The sequence below is a fragment of the Neolamprologus multifasciatus genome, chromosome 22 (assembly GCF_963576455.1).
Source record: "Neolamprologus multifasciatus chromosome 22, fNeoMul1.2, whole genome shotgun sequence".
NCBI classification, from domain to species: domain Eukaryota; kingdom Metazoa; phylum Chordata; class Actinopteri; order Cichliformes; family Cichlidae; genus Neolamprologus; species Neolamprologus multifasciatus.
In genome coordinates this window covers 19,130,336-19,151,986 of record NC_140459.1, presented here as the reverse complement: position 1 = coordinate 19,151,986, position 21,651 = coordinate 19,130,336, and the positions used below count along the sequence as shown (strand labels likewise).

Sequence of the window (21,651 nt, the reverse complement as noted above, 5' to 3'; positions counted from 1 at the left end):
CGGCATAATCTTTCACGTGATTCAGTTTATTTTGAAGTCTCAACAGGATCTTGAGCTTTATTGTGAAAGGTTTATGTGGAAAATGAACAGCGGACACCCGATGGTTTTACCAAAACAGGTGCTTGTCCGTCTGTAGTGTGGTTATATTAAATATACGAGAAAGAGAGAACTTTAAGGAACTAATATAGCCACTACAGTGACCATCAAAACAATGAAAAAATATTGCCGTAAACAGTTTATTTTGCGACACCACGAAACAAACCATAGCATAAAATGAAACGATAGACGTTTTTCTATCGTCATCCGATATATATCGTTATATTGAACAGCCCTATGAGATATCATGCCGTTTTTGGTGCCCTGAAGGGCTGTGCACCGGGACAGGGGTCAGGAAGGAGGATTACAGGTTCACATGGTTGCTTATACAGATTCAAGGTATAATTGTAAAATTCAGTTACGTTGTGACCCATCCCCAAGTCAAGTACTAACATCCATCTTCTTTAATCTGTGCTTCATCGTTTTTCTGCTTTCCTTTTGTTGTTTTAGCTTTTTTTTTAAATCTGCAGCTAATCAAGTCTTTTTATCAATCCAAGCTAAGATATCTGGGTCATGTCACTTAAGTAGTTTACTCAGACTTGACAGAGCTCACCCAGAATAACAGAAGACATTGCTCAGATCTTTTAAAGGTTGTTTCATGCGCCCCATGATGAGTAAACTGACCTTTTATATGCTAAATTGGAGGGATACCCCTTGAAGCAAGTGCTACTGCACAGGGCTGTGGAAGAAGCTCTGCGCTACTAACGTGTTTAACCGCTTGCTTTTGACTCTTATGTTCATGCTAATGTGGTTTAATGTGGCAGTTACATCCTCTCTCCAAAGCTACAGGAACTATTATGTGAAAATGTCCAAAGGGACTTTCAAACTGAACTGTTCCACTGCTTGAGTCACAGGAAGATGCTGCCGAGTGGTTTATGGTTTTTCTGCTGGATAAAAATGTCTGAATTGAGAATAGAACCAAGAGTAGCAGTTGAATTTTGACTCGAACACCAGTGAACAATTTGAATATATCCAGATGTGTGGACTTTTTGTGTTCCCTTTTGGCAGTGGGAGTAAATGCTCTAACGTCCTTCTGAATTCTTGTACAGAAAGTAACTGCAGTAACCACATTTAAAACTCCAGTTTTGCAAAATACAGAGAGATTTACGTGGCTCTGATAGGCTTAATCAGCATTGTATGAGCTTGTTTGGCAAGGGCTCGAATTTATTGGATGGTTATTTATATGTAAATGTACCACACTCCAACTTTAAATTAGTCTACCCCTGGAAAAATTGATCTCAGAGGACAAATAAAAGTCTGCCTGCCTTAGTTTGCATAAGCGATAGTCAGAAGTTTAACTGCATTCACGTATGACTTTCAGTGCCAGTATTTGCAGGAATAAGCATGCAGAGCATAGTTCTTAACTGAAGAGCCTGTCCTAGCTGTGGGCTAATGAGCAGCATGCAGTGTATTTGTGGTTTTTAAACTGGTACTGATGATAAACCCCCCACTGTTGTTGGCCAGCTTTACCTGAGATGATTTCTTGGTACGAAATAAAAAGAGCCAGAGTGTTTACTTTCTTGTGGGTGCACAAATTATAGTAAATTGATGTAAGTAGGTCAGTTGACTAACTTCCTCTAAAAATTTAAATGCTATACGAAAGTGAACTTATTGGTTTTAGCAGTTCACTAGCTTCTCCTGAAGATGAGTTTCATTTGCTTGCGCTCGTGTTACACTCGTGTCTTATTTTTCAGCGCTGTCCTTGTTGGCCTTAAAATAGTCTTTGAATTTCAACAACTCTAACACAAGCAAACATCAGTGACTAATGTGCCTCATTTTCTGCTTCTTTTTGTTCCCCTTCACTCTACCCTACAGGTTTGGATGAGCCATCTTCAGTAGTACTGACAGAGGTGTGAGGCAGTGAGGCTCTCACCCCCACCCTCGGAGCCATGCCGCCGCCAGCAGATATTGTCAAGGTGGCCATTGAGTGGCCGGGGGCATTCCCCAAGCTCATGGAGATAGACCAGGTATGTGCCTCAGTGCAACAAAAGACACCGTCATCTCACCAGCAGACATTACTGTCCTTTAAATCCAGCACGACCAGTAAAAAATGTTTGGGGTCTGTGAAGCTCACCGTGCAGATTTAAAAACCATAATCACAGTGCATGTTTTGTATGAACACATTATTGCGCAGTAATCCGTTGCTGTGTATATAATGAAATCGCTTGGATGTTTGTAGGTGTCTCTCTCTCTGGAGCGGCTGGGCGGATGTGATCAGGGCTTGGTGCATCTTTTGCGTTGTTCCCATCAATTATACTAATTAGCCTCAAGGATGTGGCCTTAATTAAAGATGTTTAACAGTTAGTCACAGCTTTGACATAGCTTTAAAGAAATTTCACTGAATATAAAGAGGCTGGCTCTGTCATTAAGAAAAGTGACAAAAAATATGGATGTTTGTGGGTAAATACCTGGGCTGTTCAGCTCACTGTCAAAGCAAAAAATATTCATATGATTGGAGGTGAGATTTGTTATAAAGCACAACACCATGTACAAAACAGGTGAGCAACCATCTCACTCTTACATTGTCTGCTATGGAAAACAAACTCCGTTAAAGCTTTATGCATCTGTCACATTACAATATCAATGAATCTTAGTGATGCTGTTTTTTAAAATGTAAAACATAATGGTCACAGCTGTGGTCAGAGGCATTATGTGGAACTCCTCGAGCGAGTTTCGCTTCATCTGACACAGATGTTCACTTAAAGTAATGGTCGTGGTCAAGGATCATTGTGATGTCACGCAGTTTGGGCCATTACCCAAGACGTTCAGCATCATAATGTTCTGTTTGTGGCGATTATTACACCGTAACCTGGGAGCGTGAGGAGATCTTGCGACCCTCTTCGCCTTCGGTTTCTTCTTTTCACCATCACTCTCTTCCGCTATCTCACCCTACCCCTAGTGTCCTCTTCTTCCAGCCTCTGTATGAACTTTTTTGCTACATCCATGAATCTCCTCTGTGGTCTTCCTCTTTCTTCAATCTGCGGTGTTTTCACTATTAAATTTCTTTCAAGTCTTTACTTGATATATTGCATGCATCTGGATAAACATAGATCTAAACTGCAACTTGAGTGGTTGGTGGAGCTCCACGACTGTAAAGGGGGTTTTATAGTTTGTTTTTTTTAAAACTGTAACATTAAATAGCTGCAATGCTAAAGTGCTATGAAACCTCATCAGTGCATAGCTATATATTCCACTGATTTACATAATGCAGTTGCTATGTTTATGCTCAACAGTTAACAACACTGCTTTTTAAAACTGAAACTGCACTTCTGTGTAGATCTGCGTCGCAGCTGCTTTCGCCTGCACGCAGCTCGCATCCATTACGAGCCCACAGATAATGGCCATGCCGTATGTCGGCAGATTGTCGGGGTCTATCCAGCGCTAGATTACATGCTAATAAAATAATTAACCCAAACAGCGACTACCCCGTGTGTGTGTGGGGGGGGGGTGACATTTTTGCTGTTACTTTGTTTGATTGCACATACAGTTTTATAAATTGGCCTGTTTGTTGTTTGTGTGACTCACAGATGGGCTAATGATTGTAAAAGCTATGAGTCACCGTGGTAACCGGAGTCACAACTGCCCTTCTCAATGGATGAACTAATGAATGAAGTGTTGAACTGTGAAGTACATGTGCTTCTGGTGCTTTAAACACTTAAGTAGAGATTTAGGGGTGTGGTTTTTGTATTAAATGCCCCCCCTTATCAGCAGCGCTGTTCCAGTCTGAGTAGATTGCCTTTAGCTTTGCTTAGGTCTGTCTTTACTTCTTTAAGCCACCTCTCCTCCTCCTCCACCTCCTTTTATCTCTCCCTGTCATCTTCCTCTTGTTCCACCTCTGTGTTGCCTTCCTCCTCTTTGTCCTTCTTTGCTTTCGCTCTTGTTCGCTCCCCCCTCGCACTCCTCCTCCCCGTGTTTTGTTGTGACTGCGAAACTTGCGCGCGCTGTGCCTCTTCCTCTCTTGTCCTCCACCATCAACCCCCACCTCTTCCTCCTCCCTCTGCATCTCCTCTGTACAATAGGCCCTGCAGCAGCATATGGCTGTCTGACTCATGCGACGGGGAGTGGGCTTCTGCAGCTCGAGCTGTTTTGATACCCAGAGAAAGTGTGTGTGTGTGTTTGGTGTGTGTGTGTGTGTGTACATGCCTGAAAACTTGTATGTGTAAATTTTGTTTACGCAGGTAAAATTCTGCTTAAGTGAAAATGTGCGTGGGTGTGTTTGTGTGGCAACATGGATAGTTGTTACTGTTCATGCGTGTGCATGCTTATTTGCTGTGTGTGCGCATGCATGTGCCTGTATCCATGCCGAGCATGCCGATAAATATGTGTATTTTTTTTATTTCTGTCTGTTTGTATATGCGCCTCTGCAGTGCACGCGTGAGTGTGTTTAGGCTACATCTGCTTCGGTGTGTGTCTCTGTGATTTCTGTATCTCTCCAAACATCTTCAGGCACAAAAGTCCAACCTTTATGTAGGAATGCGGAGGAATCGCTACAAGTTTAGACAGTTGTTTTTAAGTGTTTTATTGCTTTTTGTTTATCAGAAAGGCAATAGAGAAACTGGGGGAGGATTGGGTGGTGGGGTTTCTGGTGGAGTACAGGGATGAGAGGAATGTTTGCAGGTGGAAAGGAGCAAGAAACAAACTCTAAGACTAACACCCCGCTTAATTTTAGGTAATGTGCTAAAATTGGTTTTAGATTAGTGTCACTGCTGTGGTTAAAAGGTAGAAAACATAAAATAAAGGCATTTATTTATATTTTGGTGTGTGCTTGTGTGCACGCATCTAAGCACAGTGGTTAATAGAAGAAAAGCCCAGAGGGATATATTAAACTGTTTCCTTGAGTGAAATAAGACTAAATACCTTCAGTGAATGTGCAAAAATGTCTAGCAGCTTCTAGCGGGTCATGCTTTATTGCATATAAATGATCTCGGAGGAGGGGAAAAAAAAGAATAACCACTAAATGTGCTAAAGTGGAATAACTCCTTAGATAAACTATTGTGTGGAGTAACAGGAACTGAAATCTAGTGGGTGGTATAGGATCTTATAGACCACAGCTTTGCTTTTCACCTTTGTACAAAGTGAATTCCGGTTATGTAGGTGCTACCCTTGAACTGTACTCCTGACTGGGCTTACAGTAAGTTAAACAAAGTGGCTCGTGTGGGTTGAAAGTAATAGTAAAGGAGAGGAAGATGTAGTGGGAGGTTAGACAGGGAAATGGTAGATGGGAAAACAGAGTCAGTTTAAAGCTTGGAGAACTGCTTGTATTTATAGGTACATAATAGGCAACATATAAAGTAGGGTCACTGGAAGCATCTCTGTGTTTCTCTCTTATTTCACATTAGCATGACTGGGTATAAAAAGAGTTTACCAGAGAGGATGATTCACTGAGAAGTTAACACGGGAAGGGTTTTACTACTCTGTCAAGAGCTGCCAAATAATTCAGCAATTTAACAATGAAGTTTTTAATCCTAAAGTTGCATCATCTGCAAAAACCGAATGATTCTGAGAGGCTGAAGAAATCTCTGTAAGCAAGGAAGTAATCAAAATCAGATTTGTTTTTTCTTTTTTAATCATGAATGCTCCATCCTCTGAGCTTCAGTTGCTGTCGTGGGAAAAATAACAAGCCAGCATCCACGATGGCTTCTTAGCGCGCAGCGGCTTGGATGACATGCAAATGTTGCACATATGCAGGTTTTGGAGCAACATTTTCTAGGAAGGGTTTGCTTATTCCTGAAATGCCAAACCACATTCTGCTTGTGTTACTGCAGCATAATCTGTAATGAAAGAGGGACTCTCTGCAATCCATGTCTGTCAGCGTCACCACTGAAAATACTCACTTTCAGAGCTACAGTATCGGTCCCTTTTAGCTCCCAAATGCCTTCTGAGTGTTTTTTAAAAGAAGAAGTGATGCAACACAGTGGAAAACATGCCTCTGGTTGAAACATGTAACTGGCACTAAATTCTAAGAGCATTTATTTTTCCCAAAAATGATTAAAAATGTCTTTGATGCAACATTTAAAATGTTTTTGTGAAGGGGGGGGGGTTAAGGTAAATATGGGGGTTAAATAGCTGAAAACTTGGTTGTAGCGTCGAGTACTTTGATGAGTGTTTGTGTTTGCGTGAGTTTGTATAGAGATTATGCATGTAGCCTGGCAGCATACTGTATCTCCACAGAGCCTGAGGATGATGGCAGTGGCAAGCAAGCAGATATTAAGTTAACACTGATTAGCATTTCTTTATCTCGGCTTCCCTCCTCATACACATCTCGCATGCTCCTAATTTTTCATCTTTCTGTGTCCATCTCTGTTTGTTGTCCTCGTTATTAGCCGCATTGTTTTTATAAGTACACTGAGAGCAGGGGAAAAAAAAGACTCAAACTCCTTTTATGTGTACACTTTTTCCTTTCACATACGTTTTCCTGCTTTTGTTTATTCCCCTTCTCCCTTTTGTTCACAAACAGCCCACCCTCTTTTTCTGTCACCACTCTGCCTTTCTTTCCTTGTCATATATGCCCACCATCCTGCCATCGTTATCTTTTGTCTGTCTGTCCTCATCACCGCAGCTTCTCTTACTGTCTGGGCTAAACCCCAGCAATAAAGCAATAATGCAATATGAGCTGCGATGCTTGTATATTTTGATATATAGATACTCAAACGAATCCATCTTCACGCGTTTGGGGGGGAAGAATTTAAAGAAAAGGGTGGTTAGAATTGGCCCAGCAGAAAATGAAGTTTCCTGATTCAGAACCTGATATCGTTTTTCTGTACTTTTATTATCTTTGGTTGAGTGTGAGTGATATGTTTTTATTGATTAGCATTCAAATATCTCAGTGAAGACAGAACAAAGATCTACCACAAAGCAAGAAAGCATGAGACAAGGCTAATCAAAAGGTATTGGCTGAAGCATTTGCTTATTACGCCAACCCTTTTAACAAAAGATCTTTTAGCATGCAGCTCCTGTACACAGGGCTCGAAGCAAATAATAAAACAAAGCAAAAACAAAACAAACAAACAAGAAAAAAACAAAAAAACAAAAAACTTTCCACCTTAGATAAGTAACTACATCAAAGCAAAAGAATCAAGAGGTTTTTTTGTTTTTTGTTTTTGTTTTTTTTGCTCTTTTCATTCTTGATATATATATTTTTCTAATACTCTATTTTTAAACATATTTTTAAACAAGGAAAATGAACGACACCTTTTTAAATCACTGTCATAACTATTCCACAGGTTAACTCCTCTAACAGAAACACATCTCTGCTTTATATTTGTCCTTATCTTGTTTTTTTTTTAAAGAAATCTGTTCCCCTTAAGTCATATTGACTCTCTCTGACTTTGAACAGCTTCTGAGTACTGGGGCAAAGCAAGTTATTTTGTGCTTTATACATTATCTGTGCCATTTTATATTCAACTAAATCATAAAATTTCAGGGTATTCAGATTAATAAACAAAATGTTAGTTGGTTCTATATAGTTTGATTGGTTTATAATTCTTATAGCTCTTTTTTGCAACTTGAAAATAGGAAGAGTGTTCGTTTTATATGCATTACCCCATATCTCCAGACAGTAAGTCATATATGGAAGCAACAGAGTACAATAGAGTGTGTATAATGATTTTTTGTTCAGGACATGCTTTGTTTTATAGAGAATAGCAATGGTTCTTGACATTTTTGTTTTCACATGGTTTATATGAGACTTCCAACTCAGCTTATCATCAATTATCACTCCAAGAAATTTATTTTCGTACACTCTTTCAATTTCAATTCCATTAACCCTGATTTTAGATACATTTTTCATTTGTCTAGTGCCAAAAATAATCAATTTTGTTTTCTTTATATTTAATGATAACTTATTTACATCAAACCAGTTTTTTAATATATTTAACTCCTTTTCCGCTGTAGTCAGAAGCTGTTCTAGGTTTTTACCTGAGCAATACAGAGTAGTATCATCAGCAAACAATACACATTTTAACAGTTTGGAAATGCTACATATGTCATTTATGTATAATATAAATAATTTAGGGCCCAGCACAGAGCCCTGAGGAACACCACAAGTTACCTTCAACTGCTTAGATTTTACATTATTGAATTCGACATATTGATATCTGTCATCCAGGTAACTTTTCATCCACTTGTATGCTAACCCTCTTATGCCATATCTCTCTAGTTTATTCATTAATATAGAATGATCAATCGTATCAAACGCCTTTTTTAAGTCTATAAAAACACCAACAGTATATTCCTTATTATCTATAGCATTAGATATCCCTTCTACAAGTTCCATCACTGCCATCGAAGTGGACCTTTTCACTCTAAAGCCATATTGGTTATCACTTAGGAGATTATGCTTCTCAATATATTTATCAAGTCTATTAACAAATAACTTTTCTAAAATTTTTGAGAACTGTGGGAGTAGTGATATTGGCCTATAATTGGTAAACTGACTTCTCTCTCCGTTTTTATGGATTGGAATAACTTTTGCTATTTTCATTTGTGAGGGAAATACACCAGTTTGAAAGGACAGATTACAAATGTATGCGAAAGGTTGCACTATATATTCTATAATACTTTTAACTAATATCATGTCAATACCAAAACAGTCAGTGGACTTTTTATTTTTAAATGTCTTCACAATGTTAATTATTTCTCTATGAGTTACAGCACCAATAAACATGGAGGACACATTCTGAGTAATATGTTTATTTAGGTCGTTATTATTTCTTGACTCTGGAATTTCTTTTGCTAAATTAAAGCCAACATTTACAAAGAAATCATTAAATTCATTTGCAATGTCTTTAGTTTTATCAAGCACAATATCTTTATCTTTTTTAAAATAATCTGGATAATTCTTATTTTTTGAGCCCTTTTTGATTATACTATTTAATATCCTCCATGTTTCTTGTGTGTTACTTCTACTTTGCTCCAATAATTTGTGGTAATATTCTTTCTTACTTGTTCTTATAATATTTACTATGACCTATGGTTGATCAAAGTCATTTAAAAAAGGTGCTGCCCCAACTACGTAATGAGTAAACATTGTGTAACTGGCTCAGTTTGTTTGTCTGTTCTCAAACTTCACAACAATATACCAGACCCTGCAGGACCAGAGTACATAGGTTAGCTGAGCATTTGGCTCTGCTACTTTATAGCTAGCACCCAAGGTCAAAGTTAACACTGAAAAAATTTTTAAGAAACCATACTGAGTAATATATTATATGAAAGGGCATGGAGAGAGCTGTACAACACACATTTTATTTTTTCAATGACACCATAAAATCTCAAGTTTTAATCCAATAATATGGTTAAAGATAATAAAATACTCCATTTTAGTATGTAATGCTTCAAGATCATAGGTCAAAGGTTAGACATCAGCATGTTGTTGTGAAAGCAGGCTGACGTCAGCACGTTGTAATAAAAACATCATAAAACATCAAAGTTTTAGTGTAGCCTTTGCCCCTCGGGGCGGGAAGGTTGGCCTCAACATGAGTTGACTCGTAATGCTAAATCTTTCACTGCTGGTATACTAAGGCTGTTATTAGATGTCCCCAGATCTAGATTAAGAAACTTGTTTCACTTTAGATAGTATCTTGTTTTAGGCTTCCAGGGGCACTGAGGGGTTTCTGTATATTTCATCGAATCTTCATTCAATTTTTTAGCTGTGAAACTGTAAATGTGGTTCTTAAAAAGATGTACTCTGCACCGCTGCAGAAACACTGAATCAGTAATAATGAATGAAGCGGTGCAGCAGCCATGGTCGATGATCCCACATCAGCAGTTGGATAAATACAGGCTCCTGAAGAACAGCCTCTCATTGTGCCAGTCCCGCAATATAAAATAATTGCAGCCCTCTCTGAATTGCCTGTTGTTTTAGGAACTCAGTACTAGACTGTGAACTAAATGTAGTTTTGCCTCTTTTTTTTTTAATTCCCAGAAAAAGCCTCTCTCAGCCATCATTAAAGAAGTATGCGAGGGGTAAGTCTTCATTTGCTTTTTTTTTTTTTTTTTAATGTATGCACTAGTTCATGTCTTTTGGATTTGAATTTAACTGTCCCCTACCCCCATACTTGAATCCTATTTGCTGTTTTTTAATTTGCTGTTTTTAATGCACTTTTAAACCAATTACACAGTGTATTTTGTCTCTATCCAATGCCTTTTAGGTGGTCCTTGGGGAGCCCTGAAAACTTTGCTCTGCAGATTGCTGACGCAACAAATTTCTACATCACAGAAAAGGTTTGCTCATCTGCAAAGCTGCTGTATCCAAGAGGGGGATATAAAGGCCTGAAGTGCACACTAACTTCTGCTTGTGTCCTTGTAATCCTCCACAGAATCGCAGCGACATTAAGAACGGCTCGATCCTTCGTTTAACCACCTCTCCTGTAAGTGTTTTGCCATTTGAAAAAACAAATTCTGTGAATACGTATGAAATCGTTCACAATCTGGGACACATCCTGTTTCCTTTTCCCTTTTGCCCTCCAGTACCAGACGGCAGTGCAGCTTCATGAACGGATCCAGTCATCAAGCATGGACGCCAAGCTGGAGGCTCTTAAGGACCTGGCTAACGCGTCCCGGGATATCACCTTCGCCCAGGAGTTCATCAACCTCGATGGTATCTCGCTGCTCACTCAGATGGTGGAAAGTGGGACTGAGTAAGTGAGAAGAAGACTGTTTCTTTTGCTGTTTGGATTTGCCTTGTTTGCACCGTTTTCCCCTGCAGCATCTTTTTTGTTTGTGCGTGTGTTATAGGGAGCAGGGAAGAGTACATCCTTCCAATGTTTTACTCTGGATTTTGGATTTATGTGGCAATATTAGACTTTGACTCAAGAATGTGATCCATCAAAACTAGCAAACACAGACTCCAGTTCGATGGGATACCTAATTCAAATCTTACCATATTTAATTTCACATATTGCTGACATTATTTTTCACAGGCCTGATATAACGAACCACAAATTTGTAACAGGATCCCAGCATTATTTAAAAGGGCTGCGGGTTTGGATGGTATTCAGGTGGATCTCCGATTTCAGTGAGAATAAAAGGGGGTCTTTGGAGTTGCACTGTGCAGTCTGACCGGTTAAGTTCAAAGCATATACAGCAGCTGACTGGCCTGCTCATTCACTGACATTCCTCAGTTCACTCTGTTAAGCTGGATTTATTTTACTGGTGTCTCGTGTCATCGCCATCTTTGTGAAGATGCCTTTGATGTGGAACGCTTTTATCTCAGCGTGCTGCAGGGTTGTGCGGATGTTATTAGGTCATATAGCAAATGTCATTATATACACTGCATGAAATAATCAGTCGTACATTTGCGCTGAATGATAACCCTAACCTTGTGCATAGGTTTTGCCTCGGGTTCAACAATGCTACCCTGTGCTGCAAAGGGAAGAACAGGTTCACACAGTGCCCAGCAGCTCCTGTTCATCTTTGGTGACCATGATAGTGATATTGCACACAGCTGAGAGGAAATACTCTGCCTTTTGCATGTTCAGCACATCCAAAAACTCACAGTGTGTGTTGAGGTGGGGGGTGGAGGGCAGGCGCGGTGCCCTGGAGACCGTCTCAACTGAAGGTTAAAGCGAGGACTTTTTTCGCTGAGGTGAAACTTCTCAGCCGTGATGCCAGGGGAGGGGAGTGGGTGGGCGAGGGAGATGGGGTTTGTGCCAGTGGCATGCTGCGGGGAGTGCAAAGAGCTCGCCAGAACCAAGAGTTGAATTACAGTATGAGAGCAAAACGTACACGCAGTCACACAGAAGTAGATGGACGGTGCAAACTGGCAGGGAGGGCAGGAGCGGCCAGCCGTGCGAGACGTGCTCGTTTTCTGCTTCGTGCAATTCCCATTATCCAGCCCTTCTTTTTTCCAGGGAGAGAAACGATAGATTGAAGAGTTGTTTTGCACCTAATGCGTGGTTATAAACACACGACATTCAACGTGTCCCGACAGAAGCGCAGTGAAAACCCAAAGTAAGAACTGCAGTTTTTTTGTGCAGGTGTCGTCTTGTCACGCTCATGATTGCTTTTAAATGAAGGTTCAAATTCTGGTTAGACATGTAATGGCTTTTTTCTTAGCAGAAACCACTCAGTGATCTAGTGTTTGTGGGTACAGCTTGACAGGAAATCAGTGAGGCCTCTTCTCCTTTTTGAATATGATGTTCAAATTAGCAAATATTTGATCTTAATGCGAGGAGCTGTCACAGCAGCACCGAGGTTCCTCCTGTTGCTCCTGGACCTTTGATTAAATATGTTTTTCATCTAAATTCCCATCAAATCCTATTCAGGGCTGGAGAGTTTGAGCGGCACGTGTAAGCAAAAGAGAGCAGGGTGAGTGGTTCTGCTGCATTTCCATCTCAACAGAAGGAGCTTATGAAACAGGCATGCAGATAGGTATCAGAGGCTAACGCACACACTCTCTCTCTCTCTCTCACACACACACACACACTCATTAGTGTGCCTGCCAACCAACTTGGTGAACTGTAATTATTCAAGAGGCTCTGTGCTCGAGACTCATGAGGGCAGAGCAGTTCTGTGATCTGATGCTTCTGCCAAAGATGCTGCACAATATTCATGTGTAGATCAGCTGCCCAGCTGATCACCATGAGTTTAAGGCAGACATTGCCCTCTACTGACAAAAACATGGAGCAACTCATACTGTGGTTTGACACACGTTCAGAATGTGCAGTGCAACTTCAAACTGATTAACACCGCCACCCTTACTATCAACTTCGGTCTTCTTTGACCAGGTTTAACATATGCTGCCACCTTGATATTGTCATTCATGTTTTTTCTGTTTTTGTCTTGTTAGCTCCCAGCATAATTTTGCCTGTTAAATTCACAAAACCTGTTCTAAACATTATTCCATTGAATTGTACCTTATTAGCAGTGTCATCCCTTTGAAAACTGGATTTACAGAGTAAAAGGAACACTGATACTGAAATCAAACCCCACTGTTAAAACAGTTTTTAGTTTGTTTTAGCAGGTGAAATTAAGAAGTTCTGCAACTACACTCATTAAGAGCAAAAAAAATGTCCCTTGTTTAAATCCCATGAAGGTTGTCTCTTTCTGGACCTGGCCCTCGTTTCCAGGGCTGCTGCTGTTTGTAGATCGCTTCCAGGAAGTCCCGTTCTGACCAATCCTGTTCTATCAGATTTCTCCAAATTAACAGTCTGACCCTGGGAGATGAATTCATGGTAAATTCACTCCATACCCATGTTTGCCCTCTTGTCTCAGTGCATGCTTATCAAATGTCTTTGAGCTATTCAGCTAGTCTAGTCTGAGACCTGGATCTTCCTAGCAGTGATGATCCACGACATAAAGGTTGAATCAGTTGGACACAGAAGCTGAAGTTTGAGATCCATGCTGAAACCCAGAGCCCAGATGCATGTGGTCAGAAGCAGACTGCCAGATCTCTGAAGCAATACAGAGGTGCACATGGAGACAACCTCATATTAGCTGATTTTTGCACACATGGGTAGTATCGCTGAACTTCATGAGTGCACCTGTCATCTCGAATCTATTCAGGGAAAGTTAATTCTCTGCAGATGTTGCTTCCTTTTGCTTGTTTAGCGTAAGACATTTCTCCCACTGCACCTGTCACATATTTACGAGTTGGTCTCTGCTTTTTGAAATGTGCCAAACTCCCGTTTCGTTATGCTCACTGTGGCACATTAGGTCTGCAGCAAGCTGCTTTGTCAGCCGTTTCTGCTTGGCATGCTTTGAGCCCCTTAGCAATCCAAAGTGTTTATTTTGAGTCGGTGTATTAAAGTTGTTTACATTGAGACTTGTTTTACATTTGCACAGTAAGGAATCCTTCTTCCGTGTATGAGAGTGGACCTCCTTAGAGTCTGGTCTCTTTGAGGGATGTTTATTGTTAAAAGATTGTGATTTGTGTTGCTCCCTGCTGAGACTTTAAGGTTTTGTTGTGTGTTTCCCACCTGTGACACCTAAGTTTCTCTTTACAGGCGCTATCAGAAACTGCAAAAGATTATGAAGCCATGGTAAGCCCCTCCCATCCCCCCGGGTAACGTCATTGACTCTGTGCTCTTCCTAACCTGCTGCCTGAGTCTGCATGATGAAGACTCTGGCCCCAAAGCCTTATGGGGAATTACTATAATTATGTGTTTAACACAGCCATTTACAGGCTTCTGTTTTGAAATCACTTAAATTTTTATTTTTATTTATTTGCATGTGGTTTTGGGCAAAATAATCTTCTTACGTCTTTGCCTCAGACTGTTGGAAGGCCATGATTTATTTCTAAAAATGTAATGCCGTGAGAAATCTATAAAAACCAGATCAGATATTGCTGTGGCCATTTGGGGTTCAGCGGAGCTAATTTATTAGTTTTAGTCGGTGCTTACATTGAATTAAATCTTGGTCTTCTTTCCTAAATAGTGCTCAGGGTGAGGTGGATTGCCTCTGCACTCACTATTAGACTTCAGCTACTTTTTTCCTTTTACATTATTAGCCAATAGCACATCACACATGAAGACATCACACATTAGGATCATCATCCATCTGTCAAATACGATTTTCTTCTCTTTCTTTATCTTAAATAATCTATCCTCTAATTTCAGTGTTCCTCGATTTCATTAAGCATTTACTAGTTACAGTAACTACATCAAAATGCCCAATACCGTCCGCAAAGGCCTCTTCATTCTTCAGCTGTGGGTTACTAATGACTGTTACTAATCATGTACCATGCAGCAGTACTGACCCGTGTGTTGAAAGCATTTCTTATTATTTTATCTTTGGTGTCTGGTTTGCTGATTTGACGGTGGATGCCACTCTGTTGTGTTTAAAACGCCGTTCTTCACTTTTGTAAACAAACTTAAAAATGTATCTTTTTTTTCTTCTCGATAGAAGTTTCAGGAAAGATGCCAAAATTTTTTAGTCAAACATTTATTGTATTCGACTATAGCTCCATAGGTGTTTGCTATATTTTCATGTTGCATCTACTAAAGCACCTAACAGTAAATCAGTGTAGGATAAACAATGAGCAACACGTTTAGTCCAGGTCACAGTATTTGCCTGAGCAATGCCAGTTGTAAGCAGTAGAGGTCAGTACTGTAAAAGCTACTGGTGAAACTAATAAAAGGCCAGAAATCCCAAAACTCATGTAAAAGTTAAGTAGAAAGGTAATGTAACTCCAGAAACTCCTACTGCTGTGATTTGTGAGGAAGTAAAAGCTTCTATATTTCATCATTTGCAATTTTTTTTCATTAAGTTCATGCAGCAGAAATATGAAGTGGAGGCTGTTTAATGTGGTCCTTGCTTTGGCTCCCCTGTGACTCTTGCAGAGCTGATTGATTACTCTTGATATTTGTGTAACTGCATGACTTCACTCTATAACATAGCTTTCTGGTCCTGATTGAACGCCGCCCTGTGCTGCCCGGCTCCTGCTGATTTTCTGATGGCCCCTGCTGTTTCTCGAAGGCCAGTTTGTCTGCACTGCATCTCAAGCCTCTGTCCCCATTTATTCTTCTCTCCTCCGCCTGTCTTCTGTCTTTCTTCAGCCAGCCTGGTTGCGGCATTGAATTTATTTTCATATGCACCATTTTCTCTGTTTGTGCCTACCGCTCGCCCCTTGTTGCCTTCCAAGCCATCAGGGCTTTGCAGATTATACACTGCTCCAAGCCATCTGCTAGAGAGAAGCGTCCTATGGTTTGTGTGTCTCTATGTGTCCTGCCCTTTAGTTTTGGAGACTTGCTGTCCTTCACTTTGACGGCCTTTGTGGAGCTTATGGACCACAGCATCGTCTCCTGGGACACTTTCTCTGTGGCATTCATCAAAAAGGTCAGACCAAGAAAACGTTTCATTAAAGGCAGCCCTGATTTATTAACGGCATTCAGAGTGCTGTTGTTATTTGCTGAATAAAGCTTTGATTGAACATTTACATCATGACATTTACAGCCTCTGCAATGAAGCTCGTCCTATGATAATGTCCCGAAGCTCAATGTCTATAAAATTGTTTGGCAATGGTCCGATTTTCAGGACATAAACATTAAATGCAAAAATACTCTAAAAAGAAAATTGCTTGTGTACATTATGAGATGTGTGTTTAATTTTTTTCCTCATCTCAAAGTGTTTCTATTTTTTTTTTTTTTTTATAAAATGTGTTTTTTTAAAACATGTTTTCAGAGTTTGTACCTAAGTTTGAATTTAAACTTTTAAAAGTTATGAAATCTTGCTAATTTTTTTCCATCCTATTTTTCCAGGATCCTATTGCCTTGTTTTTGAATCAAAAATTGCTATGCAAAATTTAACCGTGTCTGCGACAGATCCTCTAAACGCTTTGCCCTGTTTTTTTCAGATTGCCAGCTTCGTGAACAAGACGGCCATGGACACGGCAGTGCTGCAGCGTTCCCTGGCGATCCTGGAGTCCATGGTGCTCAACAGTCAGGATCTTTACCACAAGGTGGCACAAGAGATCACCATTGGACAGCTTATCCCGCATCTTCAGGGGTACGTGAACGAAGCCGTAAATCTTTTTTAACATTAATCGAGCTCGCTGGTTTCTGAAAAGCTTCATAGTGATAAATGCCTTTAACTCCTATTTGGACTGTGTTTTAATTACAGGACTGATCAAGACATTCAGACCTACACTATAGCTGTCATCAATGCTTTATTCCTCAAAGCTCCTGAGGAGAAGAGACAGGTGAGGCTGCGGTGCACGCACACACACAAATACACTGCATATACTGTATCGTGGATCATTTCATGTTGCAGTCATCAGCATTTTTCAACTCTAACAGTGTCTAACTGTGTCTTTGTGTGTGGGTGTGCATTTGTATACGAAACTATAAAACATCTGCAGTGTAGTGCAATAAATAAAACCTAAGTGTAAAGAAGTGCTACCATGCTCCCATTTCTCCAGTCTTTCCCACACACACGCTCTCTCACACATGTCATGCGTTGCCCTGTAGCTCATCACATGATCCCTTGCCCCAGCACCATAGGGTCCAGAGATGCGCTCTGACATTAATAATGAATGATGCTAACTCAGAGCCTTTCTCCTGCGCAGCACACAAAGTTGAAGGCACGCTAGACCGAAACGAGCTTCGCCGCAGTGCTGAAAGCAGACTGCGTGTGGCTGTTTATTATCAATTTAACACTTTTTGTCACCGAGCTTGCTCAGAGATGATGTTGTGTTTTATAAGACTCTGTTTAGGGGACAAGCAAGCTGTTTCTCTTTTAGCTCAGGTTACGTGTTTGTGTTATTTCTGCGAACAGGCCGCTTTTAAAACGCGGTGATGTGGGACCACAAACTAACACTAATCGTGATCGTTTATTTCAGCGTGACGTAGAAGATGTGAGATGCTGGCTGCACTCTTTTTGTTTTGTTTTTCCTCTAAGGTCAGAGAGTGTTTTGTGTGTCTGTGTGCGTGCGTTAAGGACTCGACCATCAGTAGGCCTATTATTACAAACCCCCAGACTGTCACCGTTCTGCTGACTCTGTTGCCCCCCACCCCCTTTCTCCCCTCTCGCCACAGGCTGCTCCGCTGACAGAAAATGTTTTTTTTTTAACCTCCTCTCACACTTTTTTTTTTTCTCCTCCACATTCACTCACTCACTCACCCTCTCTGTCTCTCTGTCTCTGACTTTGTTTCTTCACTGCACACGATATGGTAGTATGATGAGCACATTGTGGACATCCTAAATTGTCCCCTGACAGTAAGTGCACCCTTGATTAGCACCCTTTGTAGTTTGCACTGTAGAAGACAACAGTTAGTGCATTTAGTATCCCTTCTTAAGTTCCTTTTTTTCGGATGGCTTTCTTACTTGTTTAATTAATTAATTATGTATTTTTCATTTCTACCCGCCTTAATTCCTCATCGTAGCATGGACAATCCTAAGACGCTTTGTCTTGATACTGCGTTGTGTCTCACTCTCTCCCCCGCTCTTCCCTGTTCCTCCCCACTGTTCTTTCTCCCCCTTTAGGAGATGGCCCATATTCTTGCCCAGAAACAGCTGCGCTCCATCATTCTCAGTGTAAGTCTATCCATACCCTTCTCTTCTTTACCCCTCCAGTGTCTTCCTCTGTCTCCTCCTCTCTGTCTTTGTCTCTCTCTGTTGCTGTTCGCGTTTCAACCTCTCTTCTGTGACAAAAATGACACCTGCCACATCTTTCTCTGTTTCACCCCCTTGGTCGTTATCTCTTGTGGATACTTTTTCCACACCTGTTCCCTTTTGTCTCTTCATCATCTCTCTCTTGTGTGAAATCTCATTCTCCGTCCCCTTTTCCTTCATCTGCCTTCTGCCTTCTAATCCTCGTCATTCACGTCCAAATCCTCTTATTCCTCTTTGTCATATCTTGTCGTCCTCCGGCAAAATCCACTTCTCGCCTTTCTGACCCTAAACCCTTTCCCCTCTCCTTTACTTTTCCCATTTGTCCTCTACGCCATGCAGAATGTGATCCGGAGCAACACGCCCATTAATGATGAGATGGCACATCAGCTGTATGTGCTGCAGGTTCTCAACTTCAACCTGCTCGAGGACCGGATGATGACCAAGATGGATCCTCAGGACCAGGTGTGGAGTGGGACAGTCAATCAAAACGGGTGGTGGTGGGTGTGAAGAGGGAGGGAGGTAGATTACCATCAGATTTGCATGTCATCTGCAGCGGCTTCATTTCTCAGCTCAACAAAGATCCCAAACAGACTGCTAATACGTTAAAAGCATCCCTGAATAGAAAAACACTGTAACGACACTGACTTTCAAGTTCGTTGGAATTGTACAAACTCTGTTTTTGCCGTATATACTCTGTTACCATGTGTGTTTGTACCTTTTCCCCCATTCTTACAATCATTAATCTTTTGTTCAGTGGCTCGTGGGTTGTTTGGGCTGGAATCATCCAAAATAATAATAATTTTTGGCTCAATATTTAAAATCGGGGAATTGGCTATTGTCCAGATTGCCTATGGAGCTGCGAGACCCCAGACGATGGAGAATGAGGGTGAAAGATTTTAAGACTGTAAAGTGGTAAATGGAAGAAAAGACTGATGGGTTTGTGAGCAGCGCTTTAACATTCCTCTCTGTGTGTGCAGGCTCAGAGAGACATCATCTTTGAGCTTCGGAGAATCGCCTTCGACGTAGAGTTGGAGCCCAACAACAGCGGCAGCATTGAGAAACGCAAGTCGATGTACACCCGCGACTACAAAAAGCTTGGCTTTATTGTAAGTCTTTTTAGAGGGCTTCGTTAATCCGCTTCCTCTCTGATGTTATCCTCCTGGTAAAAAAAAGCTTCTTTTAAACATATCGCAGCTAGTGCAATAACAGGCTGTATATCAAAGATAAACAAAGCTGACATGATGTCACCCACTGGTTTGCAAACTTTCTAAAGTTAATGATTTTGGCTCCTGTGGTCTTTGAAAACCACATATCACAAGTGAAGCCGAGATCTCACTGAGAAACTGAGGATGTTCCACACTTACACAGGATAGTCATGACCCAAAGGTTACTGATTCATCATTCTTTGACAATGAAAAGAAGAAAAAGACTATCATGTCGTATTAACCTGTGACTATAAACTCATCAGGAAAGTGTTTACTGATGCTTATGCTTTGGCTTTGCTGTTCATACCCAGTAGCTACGTTTTTTGTACAGCCTTGGATGCAATGTACCAAAATAAGTATAGTATTGTGGAATGTGTGTGTGTTTATGTGTTGCTTTTGTGTTGTATGCAGCAGTCTAACTATGGCATAAGAACTTAAGTAAAGCCACTGTGGCTTGGTGTAAGCCCAGAGCCGTTTCGGGGCTCTTCCCATTCACACTCCGACTGCAGTGTGTTCAGTAGAGATAAGGCCAAATTGGCCTGTCTTGTCTCCACTGTGGGGAGAAAACCCACCCTAAAAATCCTTAGTCTGCTTTCAGTGCTCCTCAGTTTGCACAGACACACACATACATACTGCGCGTGCACACATATAAAACTCATCATTCTCTAGATCAGCCTTATCACTACTGAGAAAAGTTGTTTACCTTCTAATATACGCAACTTCTATACCGTAGATATTGTTGGACATGCTGGGAGATTGTTCACATTTGATTAGATATGCATGTGCCACGTAGTCTATTTCTGGTTTAAGCCTATAAGTCTGCTTGCTGTCAGGCAGAATTACAAAACTGATGAGCCAGGTCTCACTGTCCTCCATTTCTCTTTCATCCACCGCTTCCTTTACTCGTCTTCCTGTCGCTGTCCTCTTCAGTATTCTGCGTCACATTTAAAAGTCAAGAAGAGTCTCGGAGCGACGCGTCTTCGCGTGTATCTGTGCATTTAATTGTTAGTCGTCTGCAATGTCTGGAAACAATTACGTCTGACAGACTTTCAGCACAAACGGTTTCTTCCCGCATGTCTGATGCAATATTTAGATGTTAAAAGTAGTGCCTGTGTTTTTGTTATTTAAAAGTTTTGAGTCTGATTGTTGAATATTGTTGAATATTTTAGTATAAGTTAGTATTTCATATTGTTCCTTCCCCATGGCCCTTCACTTCCAGTTAGAGTTACTTATGGCAGTTTGGAGAAATTTACTTGAGTTTAGTGTCGTAACTATGATATCCATCTCCAAAATGTCAACTTTTAGCCCAATAATCTTGCATTTCACCTACAGTGGAAGATATTTTATGTGTTTATACACTAGTAGAAGTTATTCAGACTCTCAACAGACAGATATATATATAAACACCTAGCAAGGCTTGGAAAACAACCTTTTTAGTAGTTTCCATTGTAGTAGGTCTTACAGGGTATCAGCCATGAGTGTGAAGATCATGTATTTGCCAGATATCTGTTTAAAAATCAGCGACAAGTTGTGTATTTGTTTTTACTTAACAGATTTCAAGTGGGCAGAGCTCTAGTTTTAAAAATAAAGTCTGCACCAATTATAATTTTGCATTATTTTAACCTAAATCTAATTACAGTGGGTTATTTGAGACTGCTAGCCTGCTGCGAATAAATCAGATCAATCCACACCCACACACTCCTCAGTACTTTTCTACTGTTTGTTTAGTTTTTTTTATTAACATTGTCTTTAATGGAATCAAAAGCTTCGAGGGTCTTTAAAAGGACGACCTCCTGCTCCACTAACGCGGCCCTAAAACTCCAAGTTTCCTCCCTGACAGAAGGAGAGTGTTTATGTTGTGCATGTGATCCCTCAGCTGGGGGGAAAAGGGGAAACGGGATGTTTAATTGATTATATCGAAGAGATTAAAGGTTAAAAAAGGAGATTTGGTGAAATGTGTTTAAAAATATGTCTCACACTGCACCTCTGTTTCTCTCAGAACCATGTGAATCCAGCTGTGGATTTCACCCAGATTCCTCCAGGCATGCTGGCTCTGGATAACATGCTGTACTTTGCCAGGCACCACCAGGACGCTTACATCAGGGTAAGCACGCACGTACAACCCTAACGCATACACAAATGCCGCACAGAGATTCCTGTAGTGTCCTACAAAAGCCTCACTCCCCTCCAGCTCATTCAATCAGTGAAGTTTCTGGCTCGTTCTCAACACATCTTTCAGTAAAACTGCATTTCACGAGGCTTCTCAGCCCTGACAATAAAACTTATTTAATTTCTTTCACCG

The 21,651-nt window shown here is 40.7% G+C and overlaps 1 protein-coding gene across 5 annotated transcripts in view; it reads left to right on the top strand.

The window, feature by feature from the left end:
• The window catches only part of elmo1 (engulfment and cell motility 1 (ced-12 homolog, C. elegans)), a 103,218-nt gene that overhangs the window by 38,164 nt on the left and 43,403 nt on the right, over positions 1-21,651 (top strand). For 2 of the 5 annotated variants that reach the window (XM_085148618.1, XM_085148619.1), the window contains exons 2-15: positions 1,912-2,063; positions 10,019-10,059; positions 10,245-10,317; positions 10,413-10,463; positions 10,564-10,733; positions 14,040-14,075; positions 15,771-15,870; positions 16,388-16,539; positions 16,654-16,732; positions 17,707-17,748; positions 18,016-18,066; positions 18,484-18,606; positions 19,122-19,250; positions 21,349-21,453. In XM_085148618.1, the coding sequence (XP_085004744.1) occupies positions 1,986-2,063; positions 10,019-10,059; positions 10,245-10,317; positions 10,413-10,463; positions 10,564-10,733; positions 14,040-14,075; positions 15,771-15,870; positions 16,388-16,539; positions 16,654-16,732; positions 17,707-17,748; positions 18,016-18,066; positions 18,484-18,606; positions 19,122-19,250; positions 21,349-21,453 (1,230 nt within the window). In that variant the 5' untranslated portion in view covers positions 1,912-1,985. The remainder of the gene's footprint in view (positions 1-1,911; positions 2,064-10,018; positions 10,060-10,244; positions 10,318-10,412; positions 10,464-10,563; positions 10,734-14,039; positions 14,076-15,770; positions 15,871-16,387; positions 16,540-16,653; positions 16,733-17,706; positions 17,749-18,015; positions 18,067-18,483; positions 18,607-19,121; positions 19,251-21,348; positions 21,454-21,651) is intronic. The other 3 variants (XM_085148620.1, XM_085148621.1, XM_085148622.1) reach the window with 3 other exon arrangements.